Below are 16,706 nucleotides of genomic sequence, written 5' to 3'. Positions count from 1 at the left end.
ATCAGTTTACTGTAGAAATAAGCTATATATTAATTAATATTATCCACTATTCTAACATTATAAGAGACCAATCGATATTTAAGCTGGGAGCGTGATGGGAAATAATCATTTTTCACATAAAAACATTGCCCCTTGTGTTCATTCATATATGTCGTGTTCACTCAAAATGTTGTGTCACCTCTTGTGTTCGCTCAAACAAAGTGTCCCCTAACCCTTTTGATTGATCAAATTCCTTCATTTTTAAGAACTGTCATCCCTTAAAATCATTTAATTATTCTGGGTTTATAAATAGTAGTCCAATATCTGCCAAGACAATGATCATGTAGGGCCCTATACTAAATGCCGCAATTTCTTTAGTGAATGTTATAGTTGCCTGACCATTTATACTGATAAAAACAATCTCTCTGCCAAGAGTTGATTTTGACATTTTGAGTAGATTTATTGGACTTTGATCCAAGTCTTCAAATGTCATTGCTGTTTTTATAGCAACACGGACCACTGAAAGAATGAAGTTGGTTCTGCGTAAATCACCCCAAAGTCGTACTACAAAAATGATCACAAAATTTGTTGTCTCTGAAAAAAAATTATAAAGGAACTGTTCATGGTCATGTAAAATGGTGAGTCTGTTTGTACTAAATGTTAAAACTAACATTCTATATTTTGCTCTAATAAATTGCTCCTTTTCCTTCTGCATTGACAGTATGTTCTGCTTCGGTACCTGACAACATTGAAAAGTCACAAATCTGGACACCAGGCTCCGTCCAGTCAAGCATCCCAATGGTCAATTGCTTGGTCAGAGAAGCCTTCTAAAAACTTTTAAGAGTGTGCATTTGCAGTCTTCTGGATGTCAACAATTACATACTTTGGCAAAATTTAAGTGTATGTTGAAGAATTTTATCATGTGGATTACATTTCTTTGTCTGCTCATATCTCCAGACATCTGGACAGCTTTACACTGTGGGAAAGCATATAACCACGGACAGCCCTCCCCGATTCAGGGGTTCTGAGTGGAGAGGTAGTACGTATGGGATGTGCGGCAGATTTGAGTGCATTTTCAGGCTTTGTTGTAGAACTTTGGGCTGCCATTTTCAGGAAACTGATTTACAGATTGAGTGGTTTCAGAACTTCCCAGAATTGGGCAAATTTATATTTTTGGTGTTCCTACCCTATCCAAAATCAAGAACCCCCCAAGTACAGGTTATATATCTGGATGGTTGGCATGTACATATATGTGATACAATCAAGCAAAATCAGTTGGAACTCAGAAATATTACATTTTCAGTTTCTTATATGGTAGTAAAAAGCATCTACAAAGCTGGATTTTGCAGAAAACCCCATTGAAATTGAACAACCAATTCCAAAGATATGAGCAATTAAGGGATGGGGTATGAACGTTTGGACAGTATTTATTGTGGGACATTGGAGCACATCAGACATATCAAATTGCATTCTGAATACTGAAGAATGTCCTTCTGATATCAAATAATTTTGATTTTTTGAAATTTAATGTAATACACATTTTATGGCAAATCATTAAAATTGATATTTTTGATATTTAACAGTACTCAAGTAAACTTTATAAATCTGATGATTTATACTTAAGTGTATGTAGGTGGGATGAAAAGCCGACGATCAATTGAAAATGTTGACCTTCCGTATTGAAGATATGGATTTTTTCCCCCAAAACACCTAATTTTTTTGGAGTTTTGACCCTTCAATATGAAACGTCAAAATTTTCAATTCATCGTCGGCTTTTCCTCCCAGCTACATAACACTTTAAGAATTTACTTCGAGGACTGTTATATATCAAAAATGTGAAAAATATCAAATTTTAATAATTTGTCATAAAATTTGTATTCCATCGTGAATTTCAAAAAATGAAAATTATTTGATATCAGAAGGACATTCTTCGTATTCAGAATGCAATTCGATATGTCTGATGTGCTCTCATGTCCCACAATAAATACTGTCCAAACGCTCATACCCCAGCCCTTAAAATTTCAAAACAACAGGAAACAAAAGGAAATATTTCCTTTGTTGGCTATATCTCAAAATCAATATTTCCGAGTTCCGACTGATTTTGCTTGATCGCACCACATAATACAATTAACAGGTTAACATTCAATCCTTTACAACAACAGAATGAATTCAGCTATACAAGATGTAAAAACACGCACCCAATGCACCAATATCAAGCGAAGCAGCTCTGAAACGGTGTAAGAAATCTGGTGGCCCGCCGAACGTGTGGTCAAATACGTCTACTAGCCCACAATGCCATGCCATGCAGTAACCCCAAGCCCAGACATGATGCACATAATCAGTTGAGTAGTAGTAGTAGTAGTAGTAGTAGTAGTAGTAGTAGTAGTAGTAGTAGTAGTAGTAGATTAGAAGGCAAGTATTATGTAACATGCAAATGCAACGAGAAAAAAAAAACAAGAAAAGAATCACATGAAGACAGAATGAAATGATATTGCTCTGAAGAAAAATTAGTGTAAAGGCAAAAAAATAATTGTTATGTTGCCCTCAAGTGGGAAAATGGAAAAGCTGGGTCGGTTGGTTTTTAAATCCCGCTAAATATTAAATAACGCTTCTTCCATTTAGGACATTTGTCAATTTTGACTACTGGCTACTTGTTAGATAATCAATTTAAGACTAGTCTTTCAATAAAATATTAATTTGAAGTGAAAAACATTGATTTTTTGAACATATCTGTAAAAATCGTCATTCCAAAAAAAAATGCAACCTTAATCAGGATTTAGGGTCGGTCGCTGAGGGCAACACAACAATTTTTTTGGCCTAATGATATAGCAGTCCCTGGTTGTGGAGATGACACATCACATTAAACACTTCATATGAGTTACATGAAATATATGCTGTGTGCATTTTTATTGTTTTAACACTATTATTAGATCTGCATTTGTACTAATTAGACAGTACCACTATGTATGGGAAATATGATATTAAAAGTGGGTATCTATTCAAGAAAAGAAGTGTGGTATATGATTTAATACTGCACAAAATGTATTGGGCTACTTAAAGGCCCATTCAGTGATTTGCTCATCCGGATGATCGTAAAAATCATCAAAATTCAGATTTTGGTACCTTTGTCGTTGTCATAGATGTGCTAACATAGCCTGTGAGTGGTTCAGCCCAAGTCGTATATTTAAGACAAAATAAGACATTTTACACGAATCTGTAATTTACATACTGACAGTATCTAAATTAGCTACATGCATGTATTTGAATCATGGAGCATCAACTTTGTCAGTACTGCTGTTTTCTTCGTTTTTTGCCAAATTTGTTATTTCAAAAATACCAAATGACAATATGAATGACTTATCCTTCACTTTTATGCAATTTATAAACAATTTTAATTTTTTAACACTTGCGCTGGGATCACTGAATGGGTCTTTAAGCACTGCCCCATCACATTTTGTCTCTTTGGTGCAACCCTGGAAATAACTGTCATTTTGAATAGGAAAGGAAGACATGAATTATGAAATTGTGTGAGTCACAGTAATACAACACGTTACGTCCTGCACACACACCTCAAGCGTGACACTACAAAGTTTCTTGCAGCACACTTTTAACACTTTGTGAACCCACACCACAAATACATTGCCATATATGTATCTGTATAAAGCAACTGGTTGCTTCATATGTATAATTTCTTTGAAATACACGATCTAGGTAATCATAAAAGATGAAAAAAGTGAGAGTAATTTTTTGTAATTGCTCAGACCTGAATCCACATTACTATTAACAAATTTATATCTCTAAAATCCTCAAAATGTTCCCAAGATCAATTCGACTCAGATAGTTCTAGGATAGGCCCTTACTTTTGATACTTGATAACAAATTTGCCATTTTCAACATGCTCGATTTCATTCCCGATGTCTGCTAGGTTATTTTATGCGGTGCTATGGACAAATATAAGCCAAATCGGTATTAAAAGTTTGCAATGCATTGTGGGAGTTTTAGGACACTTTGCCCTCTGACCTATTGGGAAAATTCAGAAAAATTTGGTTTTTGTGCATACAAAATATAATTTAAAATGTTTTACAATTAGAGTAAAAACAAACCAAAAAACATGTATATTTTATAAATTAATTATTTAAATGTTTTTAATGATAAAATTATTACAATAATAAATTAATTAATAATAATTACAGCAACTTTCCCAATATGTCAGAGGTCAAAGTGTCCCAAAACTGCTCTCAAAAACCGGAAGTTACAATGGCAATTGGGCTTATTCCTACAATTGTTCAAAACCTAACTTGTATATAACAAGAACCTTTGATATGTTGATGCAATTATTCAACCAATTCCTATTAAAAGCATTTTATTCATTTCAATAAAAAACATGACATGAAACTCTAATGACTTTGCTGTCACCAATATTTTTATTCAAGATTGTGATTTTGTCTCCAAAATACATTTTCCTATCAATTTTCCATCACTGTAATTTACGTAAATACAATGAAGATATCGTAGTCATTTTGTTTTATTCTTCTATTTTTTATGATGTTAAATGACTTTTCTATGTGTCAAATGAACTAAAAAAGGCTGAATCGGCATTTCAATAGAGAGATTAGGCTTGAAAAGTCTAATTCAGACATACATGATTAGACAATAATAACTGCGCATCATCTATTTTGAGGTCATTGTGTGAAATTGGAAGGTTTTGTTTTGGGCTGAGGTATTTTTCCGAGGGAGCGGTAGCTCCCGAGGAAAAATACCGAGGCCAAAAACAAAACCCGACAATTTCACACAATGAACTCAAAATAGATGGTGCAAAGTTATTATTGTCATTCATTACCGTCATATTTAATAATTTGAACAAATCAAAATAGCATTTTATGTTATTTTATGCCATAAAACGTTGTTAAAATATAACCAGTTTTAATTATTGTTGTAACCTACCCTACAAAAAATCGACCAGGCGAATTTAACATTCGCGCCGACAACAAGAGCTACCAATCACAGAAACGCGTGGGCGGCATCGCAGAGGCGCGTGCGTTGCAATAACGCTTAGCTTTATACACGCACGCGAGCGCAAAAGTCATTGTAGCGCCAGGAGTCATTAGAGTTATTAATGACCTCGCAATTAGTGCGCGGTCAGGCAATCAATTTCTTTTGATTGGATCACAGGTTTCGCGTATATTAATGAGGTTATGAATGATAATTAAATAGCGCAGGGAGTTTTAGAGCTGCAGTTTCTGTTGTATTTAAATTTGGCAGGTTGAAGGATACACATAATGTCTGTGAATGTGTGGACATGCATATGGGCAAACAGATGTAACAAATAACATGATATGAATGGTAAAGTAATAATGAACGAGACTAGTGGTGGACCATGATTGATGAAAATAGATAATTTAAGGCTAGTAAAAGTTAAGTTTCCTGTCACGTTTTTTGTTGAGTGATAGGGTGGCTCTTTCATTATTTGACTATTTCATTATTATACCCAAGAAGCAAGCAAAATCCAGTGCAATTTTTGTGATTAAGGTCCAGAATCAGTTTTAATAATATAATCTGAACTCCAAGAATAGGAAAAACATGGGTGGCAAAAATGGAACTTGTTCAGAAAAGAGTTAAGGTCATACAGGGGTCAAATTTTAAGGTGGTACGAAAGGCAAAATCAAGTTGCTCTGATTGAGATTAAAATAGACTTGTTGCAGCGAGATATGCAAAATAATCTTAATTCCAAAATTTGAGCCAAATCGGACAAACGGTTTTTGAGATATTGCTGGTGAAAGATTCTTTGTATTCTATTGTTTTTGCCAATATATTGATGAAGTTAATGAGGAAAATTGGCAAAATGTGCTCATTAATATTAATTTTGCCAATATTTTCCCAATATTTTATGAATAAACCTTCATACTACTTTTACCTTTAAATTTTGACCTGAAACTTTGCCAATGTGTCTCTATGACCTAAACCTTTAACATGTGATTTTCCGCCCATCTAATTTGATATTTGCATAATTAATTAGCTTTAAGTATAATGCTAATTAATTATGCAAATATGCAAATTAGATGGGCGGGAAAATCACATGTTAATGTTTTAGGCCCTAGAAACACATTGGCAAAGTTTCATGTCAAAATCATATAAAATAAAAGTAGTATGAAGGTTTATTCATAAGATATTGGTATAATATTGGCAAACATGAATATTCATGAGCACATTATGCCAATTTTCCTCATTAACTTCATCAATATATTGGCAAAAACAATAGAATACAAAGAATCTTTCAACAGCAATATCTTGAAAACCGTATGTCCGATTTCCTTCAAACAAAAACTATTTTGCTCAGTGTATTTAGCTTAACTTATTCAATCTATTCAAATGGTTCTAAGTTCAGTTTCTGTTTTCCAGAAACATCGTTTCGAACCCCCTTAAAATTGATCAAATCTTGTTATAAATCATGCCAAAGTATTACTCTGATCATGATTCAGAAAAAGTATGGTTTAACTTATCTGAGATACATGGTTCTCCAGTTATAAGCAAAAGGGCCAAAGGTTGCATTTTGGGCTCCACAGGGGTCAAAACCATCAGCAGGGCAAGTCTGGCATTTTGAGATTTTAAACTTTTATTATGTCCGCATTTAAATTTTCATATAATTGAATCATGAAAATTTTGGCCAAACTAAAAAAGTGGTATATGAGTGAAGGGAAACTTGGAATCAACTTTGATTAGCCTAATAAGTAATAGTTTTGAATATGTAGTAATATGCTCTCCATAGCATATGACTCTGTATGCTTGTACTCATGTAGTCCCAATTCCAGAAAAATACACACTAATTTTCTTGCATTAAAAAATATGACTGTTTTGCCAAATGACACATAGCTATATCCTAATCCTTTAGTTAGTTCTAATTAGCAATAAAAGTCCAATTTTAATATAAGGCCAACCTTTGGAAATAAATGCCAAAAACATGTTTTTAGTGTGTTTTCATATGCTGTGACAATCAAGTGATCTAATTTCAGGTTATGCATTCTAATTGTCTCGAGACAGCAGGAAAGCACAACAACGCAAAGAATAGACTCCGCATTGCCCCACGATCATGAGGACCATTTAATACACATAAGCTTATTTATAATAATTTCACAATCTCATAGAAATTAAGACTATATTGAGATAATAACAGATTTCATATCAATTAAACAAATTATATACATTGAGATAATTAATTGCAGCAAGCATTTGGAATTATTGATTATCTTCATATAAATCAATAAACACACGAATTATTGGGAAAATGTGTACAAGCCAACCATACAGGCTGGACAAACAAAAGTTGACTTCTGAATCACATTTAACCAATTTCATCTTAAGCAAATCTTAAGCATATCTTAAACAGATACATCTTTGGATCAAACAGAGGATTGGATTGGAAAACAGCATTTTTAACCGCAATTAAATAATAAGAAATCTCCAAAAGAATAAACAATGCTAACACTAGCAAACGAACATTTTGTATTCAGCCAGATCTGGCATCAATGCTTAAACCATTTACTGATATATAATATATTAAATCCACGGTTATTTACAACCAAGTAAATAAAGATACTCCAAATAAGCAACAAAGCATTTATAACCCTGGTATAAAAACGCAGTAGAAAGGGAGAAAAGCATGAAGGCAACCAATAGCCCACTATAAAAACGCAGTAGAAAGTGGAGACAATCTACTGACGAGATTCTTCAGGTTTTGAAGAAACTCCACCACCCTCAATAAAAACGCAGTAGAAAGTGGAGACAATCTACTGACGAGATTCTTCAGGTTTTGAAGAAACTCCACCACCCTCTATAAAAACGCAGTAGAAAGTGGAGACAATCTACTTATGAGATTCTTCAGGTTTTGAAGAAACTCCATACAAAGCAATCAATAGCCCAATAAAACCATTCAATACCATAAAACGCAGTAGAAAGTGGAGACAATCTACTGACGAGATTCTTCAGGTTTTGAAGAAACTCCATTCAAAGCAATCAATAGCCCAATAAAACCAACCAATACCATAAAACGCAGTAGAAAGTGGAGACAATCTACTGACGAGATTCTTCAGGATTTGAAGAAACTCCATACAAAGCATTCGATAGCCCAATAAAACCAATCAATACCATAAAACGCAGTAGAAAGTGGAGACAATCTACTGACGAGATTCTTCAGGTTTGAAGAAACTCCACCACCCTCTATAAAAACGCAGTAGAAAGTGGAGACAATCTACTGACGAGATTCTTCAGGTTTTGAAGAAACTCCATACAAAGCATTCAATAGCCCAATAAAACCAATCAATACCATAAAACGCAGTAGAAAGTGGAGACAATCTACTGACGAGATTCTTCAGGTTTCAAGAAACTCCCCACCCTCTATAAAAACGCAGTAGAAAGTGGAGACAATCTACTGACGAGATTCTTCAGGTTTTGAAGAAACTCCATACAAAGCATTCATTCCCCTTCTATAAAACGCGGTAGAAAGTGGAGACAATCTACTAATGATATTCTTCAAGATTTGAAGAAATTCCATACAAAGCCTCTATTTTTAAGCATAAAGCAGCATAATTGGACATACCATTTTATTGGAGTATCTTTAACCATATTTAGTTAACTGATTCACCCTTCCAGCTTTTGGGAGGGTGGGTGGGATTTTTTGGTCCATCAAGATCGAAGGAACAATTGCAAGTGCATCACTAGGAGAACTATGGACATAACAAAGGAATGAAAAAAATAAGACGGAGACCTGAATGGCTGCACACCACTAAAGTGACAGCTGACTGGACAGAAAAACTGAGCTTGTTGCTATAACAACATAACAACAACCCCTAAATTAAAACTGAATTGACCAGGAGACCAAAAAACTTTTAAGTGTACTTGAGAATGCTCAAGTGGGAATAAGAGGATAAGCCTCTACACCTAGATGCACATGACAGCCTAATGTCCCCTGCTGCTGAGACAATCTAGTTTTTAAAAGATTTGCAACTTTAAAAAACGGAATTATTGGAAAACACATTTTCTAATATCTTTTATAACCAACTATCAAAATCAACAAAAAATATTAAATTTACAAACTCACAGCCTATACTCCAAATTTGAATGCTTAGGACTTTTGGATTTTGTTCCTGCAAAAGAAATCATGCAAAACTGCATTGGCCCATTCTCTCGGTCGGAGTTGTTCCATCTATTGCACTTACCCATTACTCATGTCTGTCAAAGGGACACCCTCGCTAAATCCCTATTAATTTGAACAGGGCATTTCAGTTCCAGCCAATTTTCTCTGCATTAATGCATAGAAAATACCGATTTGCTTTTCTCGTTGTAATTATTGGGAGTTTATTCCCCTGATAAGAAATCGGATTTTTTGAATTGTTTCGCCAAGACGATTAACACTAAACATGACTCAATATCGGAGAAAGTTAAATATAGGAGAGAATTTTCACAACTAATGGTATATAATGATGAAAGAGTTTCAATGCCACACTGTTTTGTATCTTTTTAGTTTTATTTTATTTTGAAATGTTACTTGCAAGCAAATTTCAACTACCGAGCATTAACAACTCTCAGAAGTCATCCTTGAAATACTCCCCCAACAATTACAATCACATCAAAAGATGCCTCTGGGATATTGGGCCAGTGTCTAGCTTCACACAAGCTTACAATAATCATCTTTTAGTAACAGTATAAAGAGTTCTAACAAATATACAGGTTAACATTTAACTGAATGATAAATAAGCTCTTGCCGTGCTTAGCTATAGAATTATGGTCAGGAAATGAATGAAAGCTATTAGGATGCATAAGTGAATGTAGACAAAAACGTATTAGTGAATGATGACGTCTATATTGACATTATATATCACGATCATGGCATGGCTGTATAGCAGTACGACCCTGGGACTTGCTGGCTGTTATAAAACACCCCATTTGCAGCAAGCTCAAGCTCCTGGGATTCTCTACAAAATCATGCAAAAATATATTTCCCATAGATATGATACGTTGTTCAACTTGAGGATTATTCAATTTAATAATTTGTGTAAAGTGTGGCAGCTGTAATCCCAAATCAACTCGTCCAGATTATAATTTAATTTGCCCAAAATTATTTTTTCATTCTGCTCAGAAATTAGTAGGTTGTTGCCTAAAATACATTTCTGAAGGTTGTCATTCATCCAGGTATAATAAAATATTATATTGGAATCATAAAACTCATCAACTGGACTCACATTTTTTTTGAGAGGCTACAGCATCACACCTTATCCTTAGGTGCATCTGCAGGCCATCTGTTGATCTGGCGGCAATTGGTCATTAGCGAGACGGTGTTGCCAGAGGTTGTTGATTTAGAGACAAATGTCTTTGAAATGTTCTTGATTACGGAATTGTAGGCCAATCAATGTTTCTTTGATCGGTTAATTAACCATGCTTTAAGCATATTTTGCTTTGAATTTGGAGTTGCTTTGACACATTGTTTTCCCTTATTTCAGAAATCAGTATTAATATTTATTTGTGATAAATCCATGTTTATTTGATAGAAATCAATTTTTATTTTGCTCAGAAATCTATTTGATTTTGCTCAGAAATCATTTTTATTTTGCTTAATCATTTTTGCTTCAAATTTTGGTTGTTTTGGCACATTGTTTTCTCTGTTGTTTAGAAATCAATATTTATTTGTGCAGAAATCACTGTTTATTTACTTGAAATTAATTTCAAATTTGCACAGAAACATATTATTATTTTGCTATATACCGTATTCGTCCGAGTATAGTCCCACGCTCGAGTATAATCCCACCCCCATTTTTCGAAAAAATTTCAGAATTTGTAAAAAAAAAAAAATTTTATTTATTTTTTTTTTTTTAAAGTTTTTTTTTCGGTTTTGGAGTGTCCCTGGACCTAGACCTAGATGCTAGGATCATTCATGATTGACCTAAAAAAAAAAAAAAATAAAAAATAAAAAAAATTTCAAGATATTTTGTATTTTTTATATGAAAATTGATAATTTGTATTCATGTCATACTCTATTAATGATTTCAAAATGCATTGAATTTGAATGCATTTTGAAATCATGAATAGACTATGACATGAATACAAATTATCAATTTTCATATTAAAAATACAAAATATCTTGAATTTTTTTTTTTTTTTTTTAATTGAGTATAATCCCACCCCCAATTGTGAAAAATTTTCACATAAAAAAGCGGGTGGGACTATACTCGGACCAATACGGTAATATTATATTATTATTTTGTTCAGAAATCAGTTTTAATTTGCTTACTTTTGGTTACTTTGCAATTTTTTTTCCTTTTGCTTAAAAAAGCGATTTTTATTTCACTCAGTAATTGTTTGTTTTGCAGACTAATTGTTTTTGTTTTGTTCAGAAATCTGTTGCCAGGACACATTGTTAAGAATGAATGGTCTACGCTTGTACCAAATAAAAGTTTTACATCACTTTTCAAATCTGATTATAATGTTGAGCCCATTTGTAAGATAGTTTAAGCAAACATTTGATTATGCTTCAATGTAGAGAAAAATTATATTAAGAAATACTCCTTGGTATCCTACCTGTATGTTAAACTAAGATTATTCCCATTTACAATGTTTTATTTCAGAGATGAAGTTTTGGCACAAATTTGAACAACGGTCCGGTTTCAAAAATTGAGTCATTTTTAAGAGTAAAATTTGCATATTTATCTTTGCTGCAAAATAGCAAAGAAAGTCAGTGGTGTGCATTATATACTGTTGAAAGAATAATATTCAACACATGATCAGCTTCAATTTGAAACCAAGCTGTAGTATAGCTGAAATACGTTTTTCAATTCCCAATACATGTTCCAAAAGTGAGTCTTTTCCTGTGTATTTCAACAGCACATTTAATGGTGGTCCTCTCTCTTGTAATTCCATAGTTTTGTAAAACAATAGCGAGTGCACAGATCATAGGTACAACCCCACTTCATGATGCAATTAAAGTTAATCCAGTCAACAATATCAAATTCAAATTTTAAAATTTCATCACATCATAATTACAGCCCTGTTCTGACAATTCTAGCAGAAAACATCATAGAGCTAAGAAGAAGATTATCATATATGTCATATACTGCGCCAATAAAGTATCCTTACACTTGGAAAAAAAATCACAACTTACAAACTGAACAATATTGGGGTAAATTTGTTTTGTTAATAGATGCACTATCTAATTCTGCATATTATGACACCACATTGAATCCAATGTGACCTCAAGAAGTAAAGTTACAAGCAATTGAATGGACGAATGTCCGGTTTAAAAAGTGACAAACTGGCCTATACAAGACGCAAAAAAGATTCCAACAAGTGCAACAAAGAGACAACACAGTTTCTCCAATGAAGCGTTGTTTAAAGCAGTTTTTTCCAGTTTTACTTCTCTGTACTTTTCATAACTTTCATTTTATTTGTCAGTTCTTTTGTTTCAGTTTTCTTTTGTTCCTTTTGTTTTAAATTAAAGCCAAACGCATAAATTAGCCATTCACCACTCTCAAACCAGATGTCTAGTCTGTGGAGTTTTGAATATGCCAGTTTGTCACTTTTAAAACTGGACCTTCGTCTAATCAAATGCGTGTAACTTTGCTTTTGGAAGTGACATTGGATTCAATGTGGTGTCATAATGTGCAGGATTAGATAGTGCATCTATTAAAAAACAAATTTACCCCAATATTGTTCAGTTTGGAAATTGTGATTATTTTTCCAAGTGTAAGGATACTTTATTGGCGCAGTATAGTTAAGTTGACTGCTGCAAGGAAATTTTCACCACAATCTAAAGTATATCCATAGAGGTTGGACTAGGTGAGCGGACACTATCCCATATTTGCATGTCCCTTGAGAAAACTTCACCATTGATTTACAGTGTGCAAACCTTCATAAGGCCTAAAAAAGAAAATTGTTTGATTGGCGTAACCCGACCGACCCTAAAAATAGGCCCGACACTAGACTTTTTTTTTTTCTCATTTTTTTGAAAAAATAAATTTAAAAAATCAAAAAAAGATTAAAATTTTTAAAAAAGAAAAAATTCGTGATTTTCAGCTTAAAATGCATGTAAAAAAAAAAAAAAAAAAAAATGCCGACCGACCTACCCTAATTTTTTTTTTTTTTTTCATGTTACGCCAATCAAACAATTTTCTTTTTTAGGCCTAATGCTCATGCTTTCTGACATTAATTATCATTCATCAAAAGGGGTCTGATATACACCAGGCACAAAAAGAAACTCGTCAGTTATATTCATCCTTGCTGTTCAATAACTTGATAATTTTGGATTATTCTGAAATATACATTTTATTAAAGGCCCATTCAGTGATTTGCTCATCCGGACGATCGTAAAAATCATCAAAATTCAGATTTTGGTACCTTTGTAATTGGCATAGATGTGCTAACATAACCTGCTAGTGGTTCGGTCGAAAGCCGTGTATTTTAGACAAAATAAAGCATTTGCATGATTCTGGACTTTTGATACTGACAGTACAAAAAGTCCGACTCGAGATCGAAAGAAGCTCACTCTCCACGTACCAACACGCGTTGCGTATTGTTTCTACTACTTATTACATCAGTAGTTACTATTTTAAACAAAATACACAATTTTAACTGTCTTTCATATTTGAATTGACCGTTAGTTTGCCTCGGTGACCTTTAATTGCTTATTTTGTTTTCTACTACAAAAATTAAGCGTCTGTTTTAAATCAATTTAGACTCTACTTCCCCCGTGTTAGAAACACTGGACTGGGAAGTTTTTCCAGTCGATTGGTGGCGCACTGTACGAAAATCTCGATTTTCTTGAGTCGATCTGAGTTGAAGTAGAAAACCTTTCTAAAACTTCTGTTTTTTGACTAATTTGTCGATGTATTCAGGGAAAAGTGGTTTAATGAAATTCTGTAGACTTATTCTTTATTTCTAAGCAACTCTGACAAATTTCCATTTTTTTTAATGTTCCTGTGAAATCACTGAAAGGGCCTTTAATTGGTTTTTTCTTTCTCATTTGACACCCTGTTCGTGAACATTGAGCAAGAATTGACCAAGATATGCGCCTCAAACTCTCAAACCCCAAAATGAAAAGTTGCAATTTTAACGATTCAATTGTGCCTGTACACTGTGTGCTTTATTGATTGGCCCGTGGTGCTTGCGTGCAATACAACGATGCGTTCCCATTGAAAATAGTTTAAAATGCGACTTTTGTTTTTGGGGTTTATGGGTTTGGAGACGATATCTTGGTCAATTTTGTTTGTTTTTCACTTAACAGGGTGCCAAATGAGAAAGCAAAGTCCAATTAACAAAATGTATATTTCAGAATAATCCAAAATTATCAAGTTATTGAACAGCAAGGATGAATATAACTGACGAGTTTCTTTTTGTGCCTGGTGTACACTGTTTTGGGCCATCATGTGTAACAATTCAATATGGTGGATTCCCCAGTGTTATGCACAGGGATACAAAGCCCAACCTTTCCTGGTCCAACCTCTATACATTAGTATTTTACACATTAGTATAGTACACTGCTGCAACCAAAAGCTACCAAGATGCTTCACTCATGCAAAAAACCCAAATACACACAAAGAGTACACATATTCTTGCATTTGATTTTGTTAATTGCTAGAGATCAGTGGTGTCAGTATGACATGGTTCTGTAAGATTATTAACACATTGATGCCTGTATCACTGGACTTGAGTGTAAATTCTTTCAGGTTTTTGTCAGGGATGTGAGTGGACCTCTGACAAAAAACATTGAAATGTACTAGTCTCAGCTAGCAATCACGATTTGTGTACTGTCAATGCTGTAACAATATGAGCTTTCTCAGTCTGAAAATTGCCCTTTTCTCATCCAGATTATAATGGAGATATGGTTTGGTATAGTGCAGACTTTAAGGGAAACAAGGCGGTTCTTGCAAAAAGGACCACTTTTTTACAACCAAATGAAAATAATCACCCCATTTAACAGCGTTTTAGCGTCATTTTTGAATCGTGTTTACATTCTGAGAATCTGGCCATTATGATTGTATTCCTTTTTTACTGGGGAGCACTGTCCATCCAGATGATGATGGACATAATCTTGGTGACATGGGCAGAAATTACGGAGAAAAACAAAAGTGATCATGGCGATTTAAAAATGCGGAGGATGCAACAATTGTGAGTAGGCAGAATTAAAAATGCGGAAATCCACGAAAACACAGACATCTGACATCCCTGTTTTGGCTATTTACAGTCAGGCACTGATCGCACACCAGCTAGCCATTAATAGATATTAGTATTGTTTTCCATATTATCTGCCTTGCTAACTTACCATTTGACAGATCTGATGTGACCTTTTCTAAATGCTGAATTTCATGTGAATAGACCTGATTATGTAAACTGCCTGTTGAAGATAATGACGGTGAGCGCTTGGTGAATACATGATGCCGCACTCTTCTGAAACAAAATGACAAAAGATAAAGATTCACACACAAATTCAGTTGAATATATGAATACAAAACCCACCCAAGTCCATACGTTGGCTAAATTGAGTTAAGCATGGGAAATTGTTGCTATACATAGGCCTGTCATATGTATGAAAGAACAACTCAAATTCATCCTCTGTGTCTATTGAGCATGTGAAAAATAGCATGTATGAAAGAACCACCCAATTCCATGATTTGAGTCTTGTAACACATTGATTGAAATCCAGTATGTACATAAAGATTCACACACAAATTTAGGAAATTGTTCCCACTCCCGACCATAATTGAATCATAGTAAGAAATATTTATGATGTACGGTTAACAGGGTCAAAGGTGCTACTCATTTGGCAATGGTCAATGGGTTATTGATCACCAGGCCAATGGCATAACTAGGGTTGGTAGCGCCCGGTGCAAGAAACAAAATTGGCTCCTCTACGCCCCCCCCCCCCCCCCGAGAATATCTTAGATGCTGGCAGTGGCGTAGCTAGGGGTTGTGGCGCCCAGGGCTAAAGATACATAATGTGCCCCCCATTCTTGAAACAATTTCATGCGGAGGACGTGAAATTTTGGACAAATAAGGCCTACCACTAATTAATCTTGGTTACTAAAAGTTTAATATTGGTCTTAAAATTTCAATTGATTTTGTGCTGAAATGCGAGCGAAGCATGCACAAATTTTGAATTTCATCACTTGGAGGGGCACAGAATCGATGCTGAATAGGTTAATTTGAAACAGTTGTGCTGCACAAGACATCAATTTTATGTAAATCAGGAATTAACTTTATTTCACCTACGATGTCCTTGAATTCACACAATCGTTTTGATGCACAATTTTGTTTTAACCCATGCAATATCTGCAAAAACCTCACCAACATCCATACAGATTTGCTGTATATATGACTTTTTAATTAAAATTTATTTTCATCATTTGTGTGTAAACACAACTGCTAGGTCAGGGACACATGATAAATGGAAATAAGTGCAGGTTTGACGACCTTTTTCTGTCAATTTGTATAGAGCCTGGGTATCACAAGGATCTTAAACATGATCATCTACCATGACACAGTTCTTTAACCCTACTATGTTTTTACACTCAGCGAATGAACTTTGAATGGGCTGTTTTGAGGTCATTACGTAAAACCAGAGTTGTTTGTTTTGGGCTGAGGTAATTTTAATATATACCGAGGCCCAACACAAACCCCGTCGATTTCACGCAATGAGCATAAAACAGGCGGTGCCAACTGCCAAGTTATTATTGTCATTCATTACC

The 16,706-nt window shown here is 34.2% G+C and overlaps 1 protein-coding gene across 3 annotated transcripts in view; it reads right to left on the bottom strand.

Moving 5' to 3' along the window:
* LOC140171873 (high affinity cAMP-specific and IBMX-insensitive 3',5'-cyclic phosphodiesterase 8B-like) overlaps positions 1-16,706 on the bottom strand; it is a 153,415-nt gene that overhangs the window by 40,396 nt on the left and 96,313 nt on the right. For all 3 annotated transcript variants that reach the window (XR_011861655.1, XR_011861656.1, XM_072195212.1), the window contains exon 10: positions 15,284-15,408. Coding sequence is in view for 1 of the 3 variants with exons in the window: in XM_072195212.1 (XP_072051313.1) it covers positions 15,284-15,408 (125 nt within the window). In the remaining 2 variants the exon portion in view is untranslated. The remainder of the gene's footprint in view (positions 1-15,283; positions 15,409-16,706) is intronic.

Source organism: Amphiura filiformis, chromosome 15, assembly GCF_039555335.1.
Source record: "Amphiura filiformis chromosome 15, Afil_fr2py, whole genome shotgun sequence".
NCBI lineage: Eukaryota > Metazoa > Echinodermata > Ophiuroidea > Amphilepidida > Amphiuridae > Amphiura > Amphiura filiformis.
Note: the sequence above shows the minus strand (reverse complement) of the source record. Positions and strands in the feature narration are given on the sequence as shown.